This window comes from Podarcis cretensis, assembly GCF_951804945.1.
Source record: "Podarcis cretensis genome assembly, chromosome: Z".
Lineage (NCBI taxonomy): Eukaryota > Metazoa > Chordata > Lepidosauria > Squamata > Lacertidae > Podarcis > Podarcis cretensis.
The window spans coordinates 10,260,533-10,282,246 of record NC_137184.1 but is presented as its reverse complement, the minus strand read 5'-3'; the positions used below and the strand labels follow the sequence as shown (position 1 = coordinate 10,282,246).

The 21,714-nt window shown below is 42.9% G+C and overlaps 1 protein-coding gene across 5 annotated transcripts in view; it reads right to left on the bottom strand.

Annotated features, from left to right (window-relative positions):
* GARNL3 (GTPase activating Rap/RanGAP domain like 3) overlaps nt 1-21,714 on the bottom strand; it is a 119,002-nt gene that overhangs the window by 59,682 nt on the left and 37,606 nt on the right. For 4 of the 5 annotated variants that reach the window (XM_079962018.1, XM_079962019.1, XM_079962020.1 and 1 more), the window contains exon 2: nt 19,793-19,862. The exons of the other annotated variant lie outside the window; for it this stretch is intronic. In XM_079962018.1, coding sequence (XP_079818144.1) covers nt 19,793-19,862 — 70 coding nt within the window. The remainder of the gene's footprint in view (nt 1-19,792; nt 19,863-21,714) is intronic. 5 annotated transcript variants of the gene reach the window in all.

Below are 21,714 nucleotides of genomic sequence, written 5' to 3'. Positions count from 1 at the left end.
TGTACAGCAGAGATGGGGAACATTTCTTTCTATGCAGGGCTGCTGACCTATCAGAAAAGGTAATTGGAGACGGGTTAGTAGGCAGAGCCAACTATACTTTATCTCTCTCTCTCTGCCACCCTCTTCTCTCTTTCTCTACTGAATGCTTTGTGCAAGTGTTGCTGAGCTTAACCCTGTTTGCTTCATTTAGAAGGCTTCCTTGTGTCCAGCTTGCAGGCATGGCCCATGTAGTTATGGTTTAAAGAAGCCACTTCCAAATCATGTCATAATCTGGTTAGTCTGTATTACCTAGAAACAGGAGCAAAGTGGTGTGTATTTGTGGTCCCTAATCTGTCACAGGATCTGGTCTCCTGAAACCTTCAGAGGTACCAAAGCAGATTCACAAGATTAGAAACAGGAGAAGTTTCCTTATACTGAGACACACACATTGGTACATCTAGTTCAATCTGTCTACATTGACTGGCAGAGACTCCAGGATTTTAGACAGAGGACATTTCTAGCCCTATCAGAAAATTCCAGGGATCAAACCGGGGTAATAATAATAATAATAATACAAAGCAGATGTTCTGCCACTGAGCTACAGTCCTCACCCATTAGATCTGGTCTTGCAAACACCTACATGCTCTTAATTCAAAACCTTAGAACTTGCTGACCTGCACTGTCTCAGTAAGGTATGCTTGAAACCTGGTATTCTCTAAGGTAGATTCTCTCAATCTTGACTTCCTTCCCCTCCTTATTTCTACAGATGAACTTTTGCAATGTCCACCATTTAAGCTATTTCACAGAATAATGTGATGCTCATTTTCTGATGCTCACTGGGGTGCAGATGAAGATTCCAAAAACCTAGTGGCTTTCCCTGGTGGGAAACTCATTGCACATTTTCTATAAGCATTTTTTGATAAATCTCACCCCTTTCAGAACCAGCCTAACTGCTTCACCCTAGATTTCTACATGGTTTTTTTTTTTAATGTGGGTGCAAGACATGCAAGTACCAATGTCAGCTTTTAATCAAGGGGAACAGTGAAAGGGAACAAGGTTAAATCTCCCTCTTCCAGTAGTGCACCCCTTGTCCAACTCTTCTCTATCCCGTGACTGCTATTACCACATTAAAAAACAGCTTGGGATATCCTAAACACAAACTCTAGCCACATCTAATCGCCTTTACCAGACAGTTGCAGCTTGAAACTGCATTTTTGGAGAGGCAGGCAGAATGCACAAGGAACCAAGTTAGAAGCCGCATTTAAAAAAGAAAAAAATAATTATGTTTGATTACAAGGATATAAAACTCTTTAAGATATTTCTTCTTAGGAAAATTCAGGTGGGTAGGAGATATTTAATCTCTTACCAGATGAAAACTAAAAGCAATTTCATTCATATGCATTTTTTGCTGTTATTGGGTTTGTTTGTTACTGGGGCTGCTTTCTGCCTACAGTGAATCACCTGCCTGCTGGTCATCTGTTAAAGGGAACACGATAGATCTACATATGAAATAGGCATCAACTCACTATAAATATATATAAATAAACACACCACCTTTCCCACTGCATAAGGTTTGCCGTGAGTGTTAAAAACTTCCTCTTCTAAATAGTTCTCCCCTCCCTTTGCTGTCACTGAAAAAAAAACGCCTTTTAAATTGCCACACTTTTTTTTAAAGAAGGTAAATTTGAAATCATTATTTTTCTTTTTTGTCTTGGAAGCCACATACTGGCTTCAACTGAAGTATTAGCCAAGCAAGGAGGGACTCAGAAATAAAACAGGAAGCATTTTAAAAGAGTCTATATATAGAGACCGCCTTTCACAAATCCAGTTGTTGTTTTTTTTAAAAAAAAAAAAACACCATTGACATTTCACTAGCTACCACCCCATTCACCCAAATCAGAAGTTCTCCAACACCAGGGATATTTTTAAGCCTGTAAAAAGTGATAATTATGCCCCAAAACAGATTGGCTTTTTTCCAGCTTTGGCCATTCAAAAGACGCATTTGATGCCAAGGCAGTCACATGAACTCTACTGCTTTGTAAAAATGTGCAAATTATGTTGATGTGCATTTTGTTTCTTATGGTGCATTTGGATCCTGCTGTTCCTTCAAGGAAGTAAAAGTTGGTATGCCTCATTCTCTGCCCCATCCTTCCTTTTATCACTACAATAACCCTGTGAGATAGGTTAGCCTGAGAGTGCATAAGGTCACTTAGTAATAAGGTCACCAAGTAAGGTCACCAAGTAAGCTTCATGAGTAAGGGGGCACCAGAACTTGGGTCTTCCCAGCCTAGCACACTAACCACCAGACCATACTGGCTCTCATAGCCCTGCAACAATTGCTCTCTTTACCTTTTAAATCCTCAACCTTTGCAAGTTCCACACTACGCCAACCTAGAGAAGGGCTGTAGCTCAATGGTAGCATCATGGGCATCTTCCCAGGCAGGACTGTGAATGACCCCTGCCTGAAACCCTGGAGGCTTTTTCTCCTTCATTTCACGTTTAAATTTAAACATCTGAATGTTGAATTAAAAATCTCCACTCTTCCTCCTGAACAATTAAGTGCCATGTCAATGAATAAATTAGCACCTTAAAAACCTGAAGGGTAATAAAATTTAAATCCTTAAAAAAAATAGTAATAATAATGCACATGGAAAGAACATAATGTACCAAAAAGGGGGAGGAAAGAGCAATGCCTGAATTTCAATTGCTGCAAAGTTACCCACAAAGGACAACCTAACCCTGTACACAACACTAATGTCTCACAACAAATGAAACTGATCTGCAGAAAACACAACTTGAAAAAAGAGACAATGCACATATTTTTCTACACTAAGAAATCTTTAATAATTTTTTTTTTAAAGGACAAAGCTTGGCGGAGTGATGTTATCCGGCTACCCTTGCTTGCTTTTAAAAATCTCTAAATGACTTAAAGTGAATTACAAATATCTTTAAAACGGCTGGGAAACCCAGAAGAACTAATGAGGAATATATGCAAGAACTATAAATGTATCTCTTTGGGAAATCACAGTCAGTTTATTTTTATCTTATTACAGTAGGGAGGGGTGCAAATTAAGGCTGCATTCCTATAGATTACAGGTGGGTGGATGAATGGATGGATGATGGATTAAGAGGAAAGAAGAGGGCACTACACTTACTTCCTACTTTGGTCCTGCCCACTTTCTGCTTTGTCACCCTTATTTATTATTACTTAAATATTTCAAAAAATATGAATATAAATATATCAGAAGGCGGTGCACAAACACAAACAGTAGTTACAGTAAAAACAATTTAAAATGTCAAACAGATGAGTAAAGGCTGCTTGGCAAAAAATCTCAGTTTTGAAAGGTCTGTCTGAATAGTAAGTTTTACAGTGGTACCTCTGGTTAAGGACTTAATTCGTTCTGGAGGTCTGTTCCTAACCTGAAACTGTTCTTAACCTGGAGCACCACTTTAGCTAATGGGGCCTCCTGCTGCCGCTGCGCCCCCAAAGCACAATTTCTGTTCCCATCCTGAAGCAAAGTTCTTAACCCGAGGTACTATTTCTGGGTTAGCGGAGTCTGTAACCTGAAGCGTCTGTAACCCGAGGTACCACTGTACTGGCAAGGTGTTCTACAGGGCGGGACTTACCACACTAAGGGCTTGGCCCTTGGTAAAGACCTACCGAACCTCAGAGCCATGTAGGACCCCACTTTCACATCTGATCAATCTCCCTGAATGTACCTCCTGTCTACTCCCCCCCTTTGTTTTATCTTCATCTCTAAAAAAGAAAGTGAAGGGAGAAGGTTGTTGTTTTGTTCTTTCTGTTTTAACTTTTTGTCTTGTGTTTTTATTTTGTGAACTGCCCTGAGATCATTTGATGAAGGGCAGTATCTAAATCTAATAAATAAATTAACGTTACTGTGTGTGCCCTACTTGTGGAGACTGCCCCATCACCTGAAGATCAACTCAGAGGAACATCCTATGAGCTTATGAGAAAACTGCACTTCTGGAAAGAAAGAAAGAAAATACAAGTCAAACCTATCACTCATCTTCATTCCTCATTTTAAAGTGCTGGCCAGCTTCCTGCTGCACTGAATACACAATATATTGCACAAGTCATTGATTAAGACTGTGGACAAATTAGGCACCAACCCCACCAAACTCAGTCCGCCTTTAACCAGCCTTCACCTGGTTTCCTTCTTACTTACAACTGGTTAAAGGGATGGACCAGGCTTTCTTTTCCATCATTCTTTTTATTAGTTAATTCCATAAAAGAAATTTAACACTAACACACATATATAAAAGAAAAAAGATACACAAAAAAGTAAATAAGTAAAAGAAGAGATACACAAAAAAGAAAAGATAAAAGATACACAAAATTGTAACTTTCACATCGACATTATTACATAGCCATCCCTTTCGGGACTTCCTTCAGCTTATCCATAAATCATTCGAAGCAATAATTAAGATTACACATTTCTTTGCTTATATTGTCATTTTGCCTATGCCTATCTCCTATTTGCTTTATGCAATACCTCATAGTCTTTCACAGTGCGTCTCTGAATCCCTTCAGCGTTGAGTACTACCCTTGCTGCAGTAACTGCATAAGATACTAGTCTACGGTCTTCCTTTTTTATCTCTTGCCCTAGTATCCCTAATAGGAAAATCTCTGATTTCTTTATGAACGTGTATTTTAAGATCTTCTTTAATTCGGTGTATATCTTCTCCCAAAACTGTTTCACCCTTCCACACTCCCACCACATATGGTAGAAGGAGCCCTCTTTATCTTTGCATTTCCAACACTTGTTGTTCACCTTATACATTTTCGATAGTTTCATAGGTGTTAAGTACCACCTGTAAAACATCTTCATGACATTTTCCTTTATCGTTATACACGCCGTAAAATTTAACCCATCCTTCCAAAGTTTTTCCCAGTCCTCAAATTGTATGCTGTGACCTATATCCCTTGCCCAACGGATCATCACTGATTTGACTTCCTCATCACCTAAGTTCCAGTCTAGCAGCATCCTATATATTTTAGATATGGTTTTCACTTCATTATTTATTATCTCCGTCTGGAATTTAGAATCTTTGTCTGCATAACCACTTTCTTTAGTATCTTTACTGAACATCTGATTCACCTGAAGATGATGTAACCAGTCATACACATGTTCCTTTACTTGCTCATACGGTTTTAGCTTCCATTTCCCATCAACCTTAATTAGTAACTGCCTGTATGTTGCCCAGTTGCTTCTCATATTAATAGCCTTTATACTCATTACTTCAAGAGGTGATAGCCAGTGTGGTGTTTTCGGCTCTAACAAATTTTTATATTTTTCCCATATTTCAATTAGCGGACCTCTAAAAATATGATTTTCAAATCCCTTATGCACTTTCCTTTTGTTCTTCCATAGATAGGCGTGCCAGCCGAATCTATTGTCGAAGCCCTCCAAATCGAGTAGCTCCGTATTTGTCAACTTTACCCAGTCTTTTATCCAACTGAGGCATGAAGCCTCGTAATATAGTTTCAAATCTGGCAGGGCAAAGCCCCCCCTTTCCTTTATATCTGTCAATAACTTGAATTGAACTCTAGGTTTTTTGCCCTGCCATATATATCTTGAGAGTATTCTTTGCCACTCTTTAAAGATTCGGCTCCCCTTGATTATAGGGGTGGTCTGGAACAGAAACATTAGCCTTGATAGAACATTCATCTTGATTGTATTGATCCTTCCCCAAAAAGACAGTTTCAACCCTCCCCATTTGTCCAAATCTTTCCTTATTTCCCTCCACATCGGCTCGTAGTTGTTTTTAAATAAGTCTATATTTTTAGGTGTTAACCAGATACCGAGATATTTGACTTTTTTGACCACCTCTATCTGCGATTGTTGTTGAATTGTTTCTATTATCTTTGGGTCCACATTTTTACCTATCATTTTCGTTTTTGTTTTATTCAGTTTAAAGCCCGCTACTTCTCCAAATTTTTGTATTTCCTTTAATATTTCTTCTATTGCGGTTGTTGGTTCTTCTGTCATTATTACTACATCGTCAGCAAAGGCTTTGGTCTTATACACGTTCTGTCCTAATAACACTCCTTTTATTTTTCCATTTTGTCTTATTGAGTTCAACAGGACTTCTAATACTGTTATAAATAGTAACGGGGAGAGAGGACAGCCCTGTCTTGTTCCTTTCTGTATCTTTATCTCTTCTGTCACCATACTATTTATAATTAATTTAGCCTTCTGCTCGGTATATATTGCTTTTACCCCATTGAAAAAGTCGTTGCCCACATCCATATGTTCTAAGTTTTTCAACATGAAGTCCCATATCACATTATCGAATGCCTTCTCGGCATCCACGAACATCATTATAACTTGTTTGTCAATCCTAACAGATAGGTATTCTAACATATTGATTATGTTTCTTGTGTTATCTCTCATCTGCCGACCTGGCAGGAATCCCGCCTGGTCCTTATGAATAATTTCTGATAACAGATTCTTCAACCTTCTTGCTAGGATTCCTGCAAATATTTTATAATCTGTATTTAACAGAGAGATTGGTCTATAATTTTTAACTTGGGTTGGGTCTGCATCCTGTTTGGGGATAAACGTAATATATGCCTCTTTCCAAGTCTCTGGAATTTCTCCTTTCTTTAAGATGTTATTCATAGTCTCTTTCAGAGGTCTCACTAAAATAGATTTCATCTCTTTGTAATAACCAGCAGTGAATCCATCAGGGCCTGGTGCTTTACCCCTCTTTAGATCTTTAATTGCTTCCTCTATCTCCTCATTTCCGACTGGTATATTCAATCGTTGCTTTTCCTCTGTTGAAATTTTCTGCACCCTTTTATCCTTCAGAAATCTCTCTATCCTCCTTGAACCGACTCTCTCTTTGTCCTTGTACAGACTTCTATAATAATTAAGGAACTCACTCCTGATTCCTTTGGGGTCAGTTCTTTCTTCCCCCCTCCACTATTATTTTATTTATTGTACCCTGTTCCTTCCTTTTTTTAATTTGCCAGGCAAGCCATTTGCCTGGTTTGTTCGAAAATTCAAAGCTTTTTTGTCTTAATTTTTTGATGTTCCACTCCACCTCTCTGTTTATTATTGTAGCAAACTGAGCTTGTAAAATTTTTATTCTTTCTTTTGCTTTTTTTGGCTTTTTGGTTTTTGGGATAGTTTTTGTTCGTTTACCATTATCTGTTTTAAAATTTCCTCTTTACTTTTCTCTCTATTCCTGTTTTTGATTGCGTTCTGTTGGATGAAATATCCTCTTATTACTGCCTTACTTGCGTCCCATACTACATTAGCCTTTGTTCCTTTATCACAATTGTCCGCAAAATAATCTGTCAATTTTTTCCGTGCGTTTTCCACGATTTTCTGGTCGTCTAGAAGGTAGTCTTTCAGTCTCCATCTGAAAGTTCTTGTCTCTAAGCTATCTAATTCTAGCTCTATCGGACTATGGTCCGAAATTACTTTCGGTCTTATTTCTATTAATTTAGCTCTTGGGCATAATTCACTTGAAACCCATATCTGATCTATGCGTGACATCGATTGGTTGGGCTCAGAATGAAAGGTGAATTGTTTATCTAGTGGATGTCTGAGGCGCCAGATGTCCGTCAAGTTACAGTTTTCTACCATTGAGAAGAAGGATTTTGGCAGTTTTCCTTCTTTGCTTACTCCTTCCCTAAGTCTATCTACTTCTAACGAAACAACCCCATTCATATCGCCCATTAAAATTATTTTTTGATCCATATATTCCAATAGTTTCTCTTCTAGTTTTTTAAAGAATTCGGTTTTGTTACCATTTGGGGCATATATTCCTACTACCACCAACTTTTCTCCTTGCCAGTTAATACTAACCCCTATCATCCTCCCCTCTTCATCTTTAAATATTGTTTTGGCTTCCATCTTATTTTTGATGTACAATACCACCCCTCTTTTCTTTTCCTTATCTGAGGATTCAAATTCATTTCCCAATCTTTTATTAATTAACACTTTTCTATGCCTTCTGGCTACATGCGTTTCCTGAAGGCAGATGATGTCCAAATTTTTCTTTTTCAAATATTGCTCAATTTTATTTCTCCTTTTTTTATCGTTCATCCCATTGATATTCCAGTTCCAAATTTTTAATCCCATAGTGCTTAACTTTCTCTTGGCTGTACTTTACGTTCTCCTTTCTTTTATTGATTTCCTGGGTCCTCTTCTTCTCCCTCTGTCTCTTCGCCCGATCCGCTTCCTCCCCCCTCCTCCTCCTCCCCTACTCCTGGTTCTCCTGGTGGTCCTCCCTCTGCACCTCCAATTCCATTCGCCTCCGCTTTCAGTTCTTTATATTTCCTCAGAAATTTCCCTGTTTCTTCCTGATTTGATAACCTATGTCTCTTGCCTCTATACATAAATGATAACCCTTCCGGGAATTCCCATCTGAATTCGATCTTGTTTTTCTTCAATGCCTGCGCCAAAGATTTATAGGAATCTCTTCGTTTAAGTAATCTAATTGGGATATCTTTAAAGATAATTATGTAGTTCCCATCTATATTCAACCTTTTTTCTCTATTCCTTTGAAGGATCCTATTTCTCATTTCTTTATCCTTAAATGTAATCAGGCAGTCGCCTGTGATTTTCCTTACTCTTGTTGTGTTAACGCGCATTCTGAATGCATTCTGTATATTATTGGCCATTTCCTCAGCTGGCAAACCCAGCCATTCCGCTAGCTCCATTGGACCAGGCTTTCAACTTCCTGTTCATTAGTACCAGTACTGCTCTTGCAGAACTCGGCACGGAGGAGGGATGGGACAGCTGCCTCTGCCTGTGGTTGACTCTGTCTCCACCTAGTGTTGGGCTCCCTGCCTTCTGCCCTACGAGTTCCAATGGGCCCCAGTTACCACTACAGTGGATGCTCGGGTTGCGATTTGGCGCTTCTGCGCATGCACAAAGCGTGATTTAGTGTTTCTGCGCATGCGCAAGCACCGAAATCCGGAAGTAACCCGTTCCGGTACTTCCGGGTTCGGCGTGGTGCGCAACCCAGAATCCCGAAACCTGAAGCATCTGTAACCCAAGGTATGACTGTAGTTAAGACTTTCTTATCTTTTCTCCCCTGCAGTAAAGGGACCCCTGACTATTAGGTCCAGTCGTGGCCGACTCTGGGGTTGCGGCGCTCATCTTGCTTTATTGGCTGAGGGAGGTGGTGTACAGCTTCCGGGTCATGTGTCCAGCATGACTAAGCCACTTCTGGCAAACCAGAGCAGCGCACGGAAACGCCGTTTACCTTCCCGCTGGAGCGGTACCTATTTATCTACTTGCACTTTGACATGCTTTCAAATTGCTAGGTTGGCAGGGTGGATCTGCAGTAGCCTCTTGGAAACTTGTTGCTGTATGCAGGACCTTTATTCACAGCTGTAAATAATGCAGTGTTCATTCTCCAAAACACTGTTGCATCCCTACTCCACTTTAGGATCATAAATCCAAGTTTCTCCTTTTTTTGCCCTCAAAAGTCCAACAAATATATCAATAACTTCAGGACAATTAGCAAGGTTGACACATTCCCATTCCCATTCCTTGCCACCCCTAGCCCCTGGCAGCTTGGTGATGTCACCACACCATCCTCTTTCACTCTTCTAAGCAATGTCATGTCAAGAAAGAACATCCGATGCATAATATTATACCACTGGCCACTGAGGACCCTGGTGTGGCTGTGTTGTGTAGAATTCAGCTTTGCATGACCCAACTGGAGCCTGCAAGCCTCCAGAATGAAGATGGATAATAAATACAATCAAATTGTAGTTTATTGAATTCAGACGCTAGCTCACGGCACAGTTCGGTCAACAAGATGTGCATTTTAAAGCTGTGCACTTTCAGAGGGTGCCTGATGTCCTGCAATTTAAGGGACACTCCATATTTCAAAGACGCTGTCTTTTGTTCTAGAAGAGGGGAGGCCAAATGGATGTCTCTGGGCCAAATCTAGCCCTCTGAAGCCTCTTTTCTGGCTCTGGCCAAATATTCCTGTTTTGTGAGTGAGAAAATGTTCATTCCCTATGAGAAAAGGCAACAGTGGGTCTCATTTCACATACACTACATAAATATTGCTCCCATGTGTGGATTTCAGAGGGGCAAAAGACCACCTGAAAGACTTTAAGGGAAGGGCACTAGCTCAACAACAGGGCATCTGCTTTAAAGGCAGAATGACCCTGGTTCAATTGATGGCATTTCCCGGAAGGGTTGGGAGGAATTCCTGCCTGAAACCCCAAAGAGCTGCTGCCAGTCAATGTAGACTATACTGAACTAGATGGACCAGTGGCCTGATTCAGTACAGTATAAGACCCATTTCTAGGCTCACCACCAACTTTCTAAACTGTATGGGAACATCTTATTGTTTCAGGAAACAAGGTCATTCTGCTATTCTCACCCCATCCCCAAAGATGATGCCTTTGTACCACTGAGAAATGAATGCTTCATAGATGTGGCCTCTTTATGGCTAGATACTGTCAACTGTTTGCAGTAGAGCCTGGTCTGTTCGGTCAAACGGGAAACTGCCCCACCACCTTCAGAATAAGTCAGCACGGAAGAGGATGGGGACAAAACTAGAACTACCGGTAGTTGCCTCCATCTGTCTGGCTCCACCTACTGTTGGGCTCCCTGCCTTCCACCCTACTAGTCCTACTGGGCACCAGCCACCACTGGTTTAGCAAACTGAGAAGCTACTGGAGTGTTCCAACTACTGGGCCAGGATCCAAAAAATACAATGTTCCCCTCCACCCCAGCCCCCACTAAGCCACTTTGACCACAGTGGGATGCACTGGCACAGAGACACAGTCAAGGAAGTGCTTCCTTTTATCATTCCTAAACTGACTGCCAACAAATCATCTCCATCAGTTCAGCCTAAATAAGATGACCATGTAAAGAGGAAAAAAATGTTTATTCACCCCATCTTTATAATCTGAAAAATAGCCATTATGCTGCCTTATCAGGTTGCCTTCTTCTCCACAACTAAAAAGTGGGGAAAATTTGTAGAATATCTGAAAAGTATATGTGATGAACAAATAACGCTAGTGGGATTTAAAGAGGCTTTGTGAAGTGAGAGGAGTATTGTCAAACAGAAACAGGACAGTAAGGGTAATCTTAAAATGCAATATTAAATTTAGAAAATGTGTAAAAAGGGGAAAATATGGATGATTGGCAGAGAGTCCAAAAAGTTGAAATTTGTGAAAATTGTTTGATATGGCAAATTTGTATAACGGAAAATTCAATAAAAATTATTTATATAAAAAAAATAATCTAGCTCAGCCTTCCCAAACCTGGAGCATTTTAGGTACAATTGTACCTTGGTTCTCGAACAGAAGTCTGTTTGACTTCTGAAAACGTTCGAAAACCAAGGCGTGGCTTCCGATTGGCTGCAGGAGCTTCCTGCACTCAATCGGAAGCTGCAGAAGCCCCATTGGACGTTCAGCTTCCAAAAATCTTTCGCAAACCGGAACACTCACTTCCAGGTTTGTGGCGTCCGGGAACCATAACGTTCGAGTCACAAGGCGTTCAAGAACCAAGGTACGACTGCATTGGTAGACTCCCAGCTCTCATTAGCCCCTGTCAGGTTGGTAAATGGCCTCCTTCCTTTTTTCCATTGCTCACTCTATTTCATCTTTCACCCCATTTTCCCGTCCATATGAAATTGAGTTGAGGGTGGCATGTGGCTCTTGGACCATCAGTTTCCCACCACTGCTTAAGACTCCCTTGGTGGAGAAGATACTTCAAACCCTTGATCATTTCAGTTGCCTTTCACAGCACCCTTCCCAGATCTACCTAATCACTGAAATCAAACTGTGGGCAAAAGGGGGTTCTTCATGCATCGACGGTCAGGTGATCACCCTGCGTTGTTTCATTTAAACAATTAGGTGAGTAACTCGAAATTCCACTTGTCTGCAAGCAAAACAGCACCTGAAACCCCACAGAATTAATCTGGCTCTCCTCTTGATGAATGCAGATGCCATTTGGCAAAGAAAACCATTCAGAAAATGTAATCAAACTGCTCCGGCGCTAAAATGTAAAAAAAGAAAGAGAATTATTTCTGAATTCCCTTAAAGGTAATGAATTTTGATGTAGCCTACCCATTTTGCTGAAAGACACATTAGATACCAACAAAATAAAGAGTTATTTCATCTGGAGCAATTACATCTGCATTTCTCTCTCTCTCTCTCTCTCTCTATATATATATATATAGATGTGCGCGCACACACACACTTCTCCCCTTCACAGCAGCCAAATTGGGAAGCTGAGCAAATCATAATGGAGTCGAATATGCAGAATGCATTTCAGCATCAATCTGATGAAAAGACTCTTAAAAAGTTCTGCCCATTCTTTATCACAATATGCTCATTTGGGGGGGGGGGAGAGAAATACATATACATTTGCTTTCTGTCGCAGGACTACAACCACCCCCTCTTTGTGAATTTAGCAAGGTGGGTGGGGAGGGCAAAATCTGGCATTTCAAAGTGTCAGGGTGGAGGTTTATAACTGGAGGTTTATAGCTCTGTTCCTCACAAACAGTTCTTTGTTGATCTCACAAGTAGGCAATTGCACAGGACCAAGTTCTGTGTCCTCAAGCCTTATACAGGGGGGGGGGGGGGTTGAGAAATAAATAAGACTCAGGTGAATTCACAACAGGGCCCAAAAACAGAGGAAACTCACATCACTGACACTTTTGAGCTTCCTTTTTAGGAGACCACAGGAGGGGAGGGAGACAAGCAGGGATAGATTATGTGTACCTTGTCTGCACCTTCAAACCCATGGTTTTGTCCCTCCTTATCTTTCTGTGTTTAATTCCTGATTCATCCATGAGACTTTCACTCATCTTGCTTCACCATATTACCGTCCAACAGTCTCCTGTTTTCCGGGAAAACTCAGCCCCTTTCCCCTTGCTGTGCCTTATGCCTTGCTGGAATAGCCTTCCAAAATGACTTTGTGCAATCACCTCCCTTAAGCTGCCCCTCCCCGAACCATTATTTTCCAGGAAGCCTTTGGTTCATCACCCTAGTCCTTATTACAGCAATCCAGTAGGAATAATCACATAGTCTTTCGCCTGCTTAATCATGTCTCCATTTTCCCACTTAAGAATGTAAGAAGAGCCCTGCTGGATCATTCCAAAGGGGGCCCACCTAGGCCAGCATCCTGTTCTCACAGTGGCCAAATAGATGTTCCACAGGAAGCCCACAAGCAGGCCCTGAGTGCAACAGAGCTCTTCCCACTTGTGATACCCAGCAAGTGATATTAAGAGGCCTAGTAACTCCAACAATGGAGGTACAGCATAGCCATTGTGGCTAGTCGCCTTATCCTCCATGAATTTGTTCAATCCTCTCCTTTAAAAAGCTTGGGTGTAACCTTCAACACCTCCCTTTCCATGGAGGCGCAGGTTGCAGCCACACCAAAGGTGGCATTTTTCCATCTCCGCCGTATTAAGCAGTTGGTCCCTTACCTTTCTCGCCCTGATCTGGCCGCAGTGATCCATGCAACGGTCACCTCCAGGCTTGATTTTTGCAACTCGCTCTACGTGGGGCTGCCCTTGAAGCTGACCCAGAAACTCCAGCCGGTGCAGAATGCTGTGGCGAGGCTCCTTATGGGGTCCTTGCCACGGGATCACTTTCATCCAGTGCTTTACCAACTGCACTGGCTCCCAGTGGAGTACAGGGTCAGGGTTAAGTTGCTGGTTTTGACCTGTAAAGCCCTATGCGGCCTAGGACCCACATACCTACGGGACCGCCTCTCCTGGTATGCCCCACAGAGGACCTTAAGGTCCACAAATGACAACATTTTCAAGGTCCCAAGTCGCAAGGTGGTTAGATTGGTCTCAACTAGGGCCATGGCCTTTTCAGCCCTGGCCCCGACTTGGTGGAACGCTCTGTCACAAGAGACTAGGGCCCTGCAGGACTTGACATCTTTCTGCAGGGCCTGCAAGTCAGAGCTGTTCCGCCTGGCCTTTGGTTTGGACTCAGTCTGACCCTTATGTTTCCCTCCCCTTATGGTTTTGATCTATGGGCTATTATTAAAATGAGGCTGCATTTTAAATTGTATTTTTAACCTGTATTTTAAATTGCCCCCCCCCAATGTTTTTATTGTAATTTTACTGGTGTTACCCTCCCTTAGCCTGGCTTCTTCTTCTTCTTCTTCTTATTATTATTATTATTATTATTATTAAAGTCATACATGTCAGTGCCCATAACAACTTCTGGGAGTGCATTCTATAGATTAACTATGTGCCCTATTCTTTTGTTCTAAATTTTCCAACGTTCAGCTTCATTGGATGACCTCAAGTTCTAGTGTTTAAAGAGAGAGAGAAATTTCTCCCTCCCCACTTTCTTCACACCAGGCATCCTGCTATACACCTTGATCTTGTCTTCCTGTTATTACTTGTCTTTTCTCAAAACCATAAAGCCCCAAATGTTGTAGCCTTGCTTCATAGGGGGAGTTTCTACACTCCCTCGATCATTTTGGTTGCCCTTTTCTGAACCTTCTTCAGTTCTACAATATCCTTTTTCAGGTGAGGCAGCCAGAACCATACATAGTATTCCAAGTGCAATTGCACCACAGACATGTATAACAGTGTTATGCACCTCTTTTGTTGCTTCCTTGCTCCACTAGATACCCTCCCAGCAGTTCTTTGTAAAGAACCATGTACATAGGTAGTGCTATATATGTAATAAAATGAGAATGAATGGTCAAGAATTTCTAAATAAATATTTATTTCTCTTAGACCCTGCTCTTACATAGGACTCCTGCTGATCTTCTGGAAATCTCTTGCTCACACATGGACATATCTATTATCCAATGGATGGACTCTTGACCATGGTCAATGATAGATAGTACCCAGAAGAGCAAGGGAAGGGGTGCTTCAGATATGTCACACTCCTTCCCCAAAGTGCAGAGAGGATATATCTGTTAAGCCTTAGAAATGGATGCTAGCAAGCACCTTACACAGCAAGAGCCCTAACAGAGGGCAGTCTTGCACTTTACAATTTGCCATAGGCAACCAGGAATCCCTGGGAGGGGTATGATAGAAGGAGCGGATTTCTCAGTTCCTCCTCTGACGCTTGGTCTCTGCGATAGTTAAAGTCTTTTCCTTTTACTACTAGGGTAAGGGAACCTTTTTTAGCCTGAAGGGCCAGGTTTTTATCTCCCAGCACCTCTGCATGTTGACTTTGACAGGTGAATTGGGCTACCCACCTGTCAGTCATCTGACATCACAGTGATGTCAGGAGATTGATCTCTTAAAGTTGACCTGCAGAGATGGGGTGGGAGGAGATAGCAAACAGGGAGCAGCATTGAGCAGAACTGAAGTCTCTGCGTTTCAGATGATGAGCAGAGACTTCAGTACTACTTTCTGCAGAAGTCTGCTTCACCAGCACATTCCCCAGCTCAGTTTGGCTCTCTGCAGGGATATGAGGAGGATTTAACTGCACACCCACCTGTCTATCAGCTAGTGTCACTCCAGCAGGCAGCTGCTGTCAGCTGAAGAATCCCGCTGCTTTAGCTCAGCGCTAGTTTTCTATGGGGAACTGATGGGTGCAGCCACCCCAGAAGTGAACCCTGCTGTCGCCCACTGGAGTGACACCAGCAGATTGACAAGTGGGCGTACTGCCTGCATTTCCATATATTGGGCTTGTCCTGTTCTGTGGCCAGCACAGAGAAACAAAGATTTCTAGCGTTGCAATAGGCTAGAATTTCTATATTTTCCTTTTCTTTTGCAGGCTAGTCACTATGGCGGGGCTTAGTGACTTAGTTGTGACATTTTGCAAGCTTCAAGGATCAACTGATTATCATTGTGGGTCAAAACGAGGCCAACAGACATCTTTGCAATGCCATGTGATTGGCAAGAGGTCAATCCCACGTCCCCCACTCACCTGTCAAACAAGCCCTGCTGGGAGATAAGGATTTTGCTCATTGATAGTATCCAGTTCCCTATCCCTGAGTTAGGGACAGAGTTGAGGGTGCAAGATATAGAAAGGCTCAGCCTTCTCCAACTTTTTATAGATCTGCTGGAAAATGAACAGATGCTCTCGGACTGCATTCAAACCTAAGAAAGAGGAAGGGACACCCTCTTGGCAGATGAATTTTTCTTGCCCACATCCAAAGACACCAAGGAGACCTCCTCCCCTGCCAGCAGAATCATCCTGCAAGCATGACATCACTGAGGAAGGAGGATTAGTGATTTAATAAGATCACAACATGTGGTGCTGGTTACTCCTTTCTTCATTATTCACTGGTGCTTCTTCGTCCAGAGCCAGGTTCTCGGATTCACAAGGGGGGAGATGAACAGAAGATGTGTGCCAGATCCAATCTTGCAAGGCAGTGGCTGAAGAGAAACCCAGGCACTGTCTTGCTGAGCAAAGGAAGCCAGGGTGTGCTTGCAAAAAGCAGCCTTACGAGAAGGCAAGCAGAGGGGAGATGAGGCCAGTGCTTCAGGCTGGAGGTTCTGGGTGCTCATAATATAGGAATCTGTCTCATACCAAGTCAGACCATTCGTCCATCTAGTTCAGTATTGTATACACTGGCTGGCAGCAGCTCTCTAGGGTTTCAGACAAAGAGTCTTTGTCTGAACACTACCTGAAGAAGCTGAGGATTGAACCTGGGACCTTCTGCACGAAAAGCAGATACTCTGCCACAGAGCTCCTGGGACATAAGAAGAGCCTTGCTGGATCTGACAAAGGTCCACTTAGTCAAGGTGGTGGTACTGGGAAGTTTAAAAGCAGGACATGAAGACAATAGCTTTTCCCCACCCACCCCACTAGCATTCAGAGATAGACTGCTCCTGAACCTGGAGGGTCCATTTCACCAGCCAGGCTAATCCCCCTTTGGTAAACCCACCCTCCATTCATCTAACAGCCCTTTCAAATGCTCTAGGTCAACAGTTGCCACAGCAACACATTCCCTAGTGCCTCACCCACTGTGGGGCACTATCCCTAGTTCTTCATGAGCAGACCCTAATGAAATGAATTGTCTAGAAACTAGCCTTTTGCACCAAAGGTGCATCAGTTGAACTGCTCCCTTCTGCCTCTTATCCCACCCATCACTGGCATGTGCAACCCCTCCCCCTGACAAACAAACAAAAAAGGTTGCCAAGAAAGGAAAGTGTCCCTCAGACTGAAGCACCCTTGATCTATGCTACTGATTTGTATCAGTGTTCCCCAAGGAGAAGGAATGACTTTCTTAAACCAGCATGCCTGCAGGGTTGATGTGGCTTGACAAAGACAGAGAGAAGTAGAAAAGCTGATATATAATTAAAACTGGGTCTCGTGCAGCATGTTGAGGTTAAAGGCCTACAACAGCTGAGGACAGCTGAGCTATAACTCAAAAACATATGAGGAAAAGGGAAAGCCAGGCAGCCAGTGTGGGGTGGTGATCACCATGTTATATTCGGACTGAAGAGACCCGGGCTCGAATTCCTAATCAAACCATGAAGCTTACTGAGTGACCTTTGGTGAATTACTTTGCCTCAGACTAGTTTACCTTGCAAGGTAGATGCGAACACTTCCTTTGGATGTGCCAGCCCTTCCAAAGGAAGGAAAACTAATTTTTCAAGTATCTACAAGGACCGCAGAAAGGGAAGTGGGGAGAGAAGAGAGCTGAGTGTTCACCCTTCACCACTGATGGCAGGGCAAGTAGCAGGTTCAAGTTTCATGAAAGTAGGTTGAATCTGAAATGCAGCAGCAGTCCAGCACTTTTCCAAGAAAGACTGTGTGTGTGTGTGTGTGTGTGTGTGTGTGTGTGCGCGCACACACACACACACACACACACGCAGAGGAAGAGAGAGAGAGAGAGAGAGAGAGAGAAAATAAACACGCACCTCTCTGGGAGTCTTTCAGGCTTACACTGACCCTGACTGCTAAGCTGGATGGCTCTATTCTACCGCTCTGATCTAAGTACCAGCTGATGGGAGCTGCAAGTGGGGAGACTTGAGGTCTTGCTTGGGTCCTGCCTGAGCACTTCACATGAGGGCATCTGCTTGGCTGTGCTGAGACTTGATGGGGTGCTGACCTAATCCAGAAGCCCTTTACTCCTCAGATGAGACGAGGGAGATACTGCTTGCACATTGCTTTTTCCTGCTATTTTTAATTGAATCATTTGTGTTTTAATGGCTGGATCACTGGTGCTTTTTTCTTTTCTTTTTCTTTTTTGCTTTTCTATTTGTAAGCTGCTTTGCGCAGCTCCTTTCCAGAAAGGGAAAGCAGGAGGGGGCACTTTTCAAAATGAAACTGATGACAATGGTCCCTTGTGTTTTCTCAGTGCAGATGGGCCCCCATATAATTTCCACTGGTGTGGATGAGCAAGTAAACTGCAACTCCCTTCATCCCTGTCAGTTAGCCATGCCAGGTAAGGCTGATGGGAGCTAGAGTACAGGGACATTGTGCGGCCACAGATTCATCATCCCTGACCTACACTAACTGGAAGTAGCTCTACAGGGTTTCAGGCAGGGGTCGTTCACAGTCCCACCTGGAGATGCCCGGGATTGAACCTGGGAGCTTCTGCACACAAAAAAGATGCTCTGCTACTAGTTACTGCCCTCCCTGCAGATATATCATGGGCATTCAAAAAACTTCTTATACTGAGTCAGACCATGGGTCCATGCAGCTCAGTACTGTTTACACTGATGGGCAGAGGCTCTCCAAGGTTTCAAACAGGGATCTCTCCTAGCCTTACCTGGAGATGCTGGAGACCAATCATGGGACCTTCTGCATGCAAAACAGATGCTCCACCACTCAGCCAGGGCTATCCTTATTAACTTTAATCTTAATCACACACAAAAAGCAAAAGCGAAAACAAAACAAACAATCCCTGCCCCTCAATTTATATATGTTTCTTTTGAAACAAGCAACCAAACAGTAGCTTCCTTGGTGAGAACATATTTTGGTGAATTCTTATTGAAATTGCTAGCCCTACGGTTCCCAAATTCAAATACACACACGGATTCAGTCTCCTTGGCACAGCACTGCCCAACAATAATCTATCAGGCGCCAATACCTGGATGCACACATATTTACCCCTGCAATTGTGTGGCAGTAAGAGGAAGGATTCCTCTGCCTCCAGTCTTCCTTCCTTCCTCTGTGGCCAACTTGTACAATTCCATTCTAAAATAATCAGAGTCCAAAAACGGCACCCTGATTCAGGTGATTGCTGCACAGTGTGTGCCAGAGCATTTTCTCCAACCTCCATTCAAAAATCAAAGTGGTGGGGGGAAGAATGGAGGAAATGGATGGCAAATGGGTTTTTTAAAAAAAAAAAAGACAGACACACAAGATGTTTGGGAAGGAGAACCCTTTTCCGTACTTCCTGTTGCCACATCTTAAAATTCTGGTCATGTTTCCTAAACCTCCTGTACAAAAAAATAAATAAATAAAAATTGAAAAGGCTCCCCAAATCAATTACCAGTTTATGGTACTTCATCCCAGCCTCCAGCATCTCTTACATGGGAACAAACCAGGGTCTATTTACTGCCGTTGGGCTGCAAAGACAAGCTTTCCCACCAGACTACAAAAACCCCAGGAGAGAGAGGGATTTGTACATACTGCATTCGATTTGAAAGATAAACAGCAATGAAGAGCAATTAAAATCCAACTCAACAAGAGACACCAAGCTTTTCACACCCACCGATTTCCAAAGCTTGCCTGCTGTAACTCAAAAATCGGGGTGGGGGGGTGGGGGGTGGGAGAGAGGATAAGCCAAGAATCGATAAGCTGTGGCTAGGAGGCACCAATATGCTTTATACAAAAAGCCATTCGGGTGGATGAAACAGGCTGTGCTTAAAATTCTGTTTAAAAATAAAATAAGGAGGGAATAAAAAAAAAAAAACTTACCAGCTCTACCGATCCATAATGCTTTCGGCTGAATTCTCCACGTCTACAGCCCAGGTCCTCGGAGACAGAGCTGGAATAAAAGTGCTTCATCAGTAGACATAGCTAACTGGCCCCTCTAAGCTATCGGGGGGGGGGGGGGAGATGAGGGGGAAAAGATAGATTTTGCTTTGCTTCTCAGTACAGCTGATGGAGGGTTGCTGCTGCTGCTGCTGCTGCTGCTGCTGCGTTTAGCTTCATCACTGCAGGAGACCCTCCTTGAAACATAGACAACTTCACGCAGCCATTGCAGAGCCTGGCTTTCTGAATAAAGGGTGGCAGGGTGTGGGGGGGGAGAGAAAGGGTGGATGGAGTGGAGGGAGTCACAGAAGCGAAACGCCCCCTAATTGGAAGGCAAAAAGAAGACGAAGAAAAAGCTAAGATTCAATTAAATATTTAGTCATGACATGATCAATAGAGAAGGGCCAAGGCAGACAGTAGCTTGTAATTGCGTTTGTGAAAGTCTCTCTCTCTCTCTCTCTCTCTCTCTCTCTCTCTCTCCATCTGACCAAAAAGGGAAAAGAAAATCTTGCAGCGCTTAAATGCTGGGTGGGGGGTGGAGAGCAAGCAGCCTGTCCACCTCCCTTTGCAAAGCGAGTTCTCTGCTCAAAAACCACAGTGCAATTTTAACTTTCTTTTTAGCACGCTTGCCTACATCTTTCAGAAGAAAAATGGGAGGAAAAGGTTTTTTACACACATACTATTACACAGAAATATATAAAAATGTCCCTTCTTTTGCAAGAACTTTTCTCTTTATGACCGAGCCCTAATATAGGAACCCCACCAACCTCTACGTAAGATTAAGATACATGGTGGATGTTTTTGTTATAATTTTTTTATTCATGCTACTCTCCGGTCACTGCCAGTGTAGACACACAACGTTTACTTGCCTTCAGAGGAGATTGGTTGTCGCCACTCCGCATGAGTTTCCCTTCAGTCACGAAGAACAAGGGTTCATGCAGAAACACAGTGGATGGGCTTTCTCTTTCATGCTCCAAAATGTATAGTGTTTGGGATGCATAAATGAAGCATACCTGACCTTTCAGATATTTTGGAACACTGATCCACAGTCTGCTCAGTGCTAACTGTCCCTGCCACTTCCAACGTTACCTTGGCCATTGGTTTTAGCTATCACAATTATTTTTCATTGTTCTCCAGTCAGCTAAGACTTCTTGACTTAGAAGCACTCAGGATCACCCCCACCTCCACCCCCTCGTCTGTCCCACTTGGCTAAACATTAAACCTGGCCTCGATTCCAGACCTAGTGGCCGTTGGCTGGCTTTCGGCAGGCCACTCCAGAGCCAGCTGGAAGAGCTGAAACTGATGCAGCACTGCTGGAGTATCCTGGGAAGCCCTACCTCCAGCACCAAGATGAATACCTCCAAGGATACAGCTCCTAGCGTTGTGGCTCAAGGGTAGAGAACCTGCCTTGTGTGCAAGAAGGTCCCAGGATCAACCTTGGCTTCTCCAGGTTGGGCTGGGAATGTCCCCTTTTGAAACCCTGGAGAGCCGCTGCCAGTCAGTGTAGACAATACTTCACTGAATAGACGCATTTTAATATTCCAACAAGCCTCCAGGTTGGTTAAGCTGAGATTATCCAACCCAAGATCACTCAGTCAATGTTGCTACTGTATGGCAATGTGAACATGAGCTGACACTCTTAACTACAGTACTAGCCTAGGAAGAGCCATAGCCCAGAAGCAGAGCATCTGCTTTGCATGCAGAACATCCCAGATCCAACCCCAGACATCTTAATGGAATACAAGACTTCCTATCTGTCCACTGCCTGAAACCCTAGAGAGCTTCTACCAGTCAGCATAGATAATGCTGAGCTGGATGAACTGTTGTTCTGACTTGGTATAAGACAACTTCCTATGTGCCTTTTA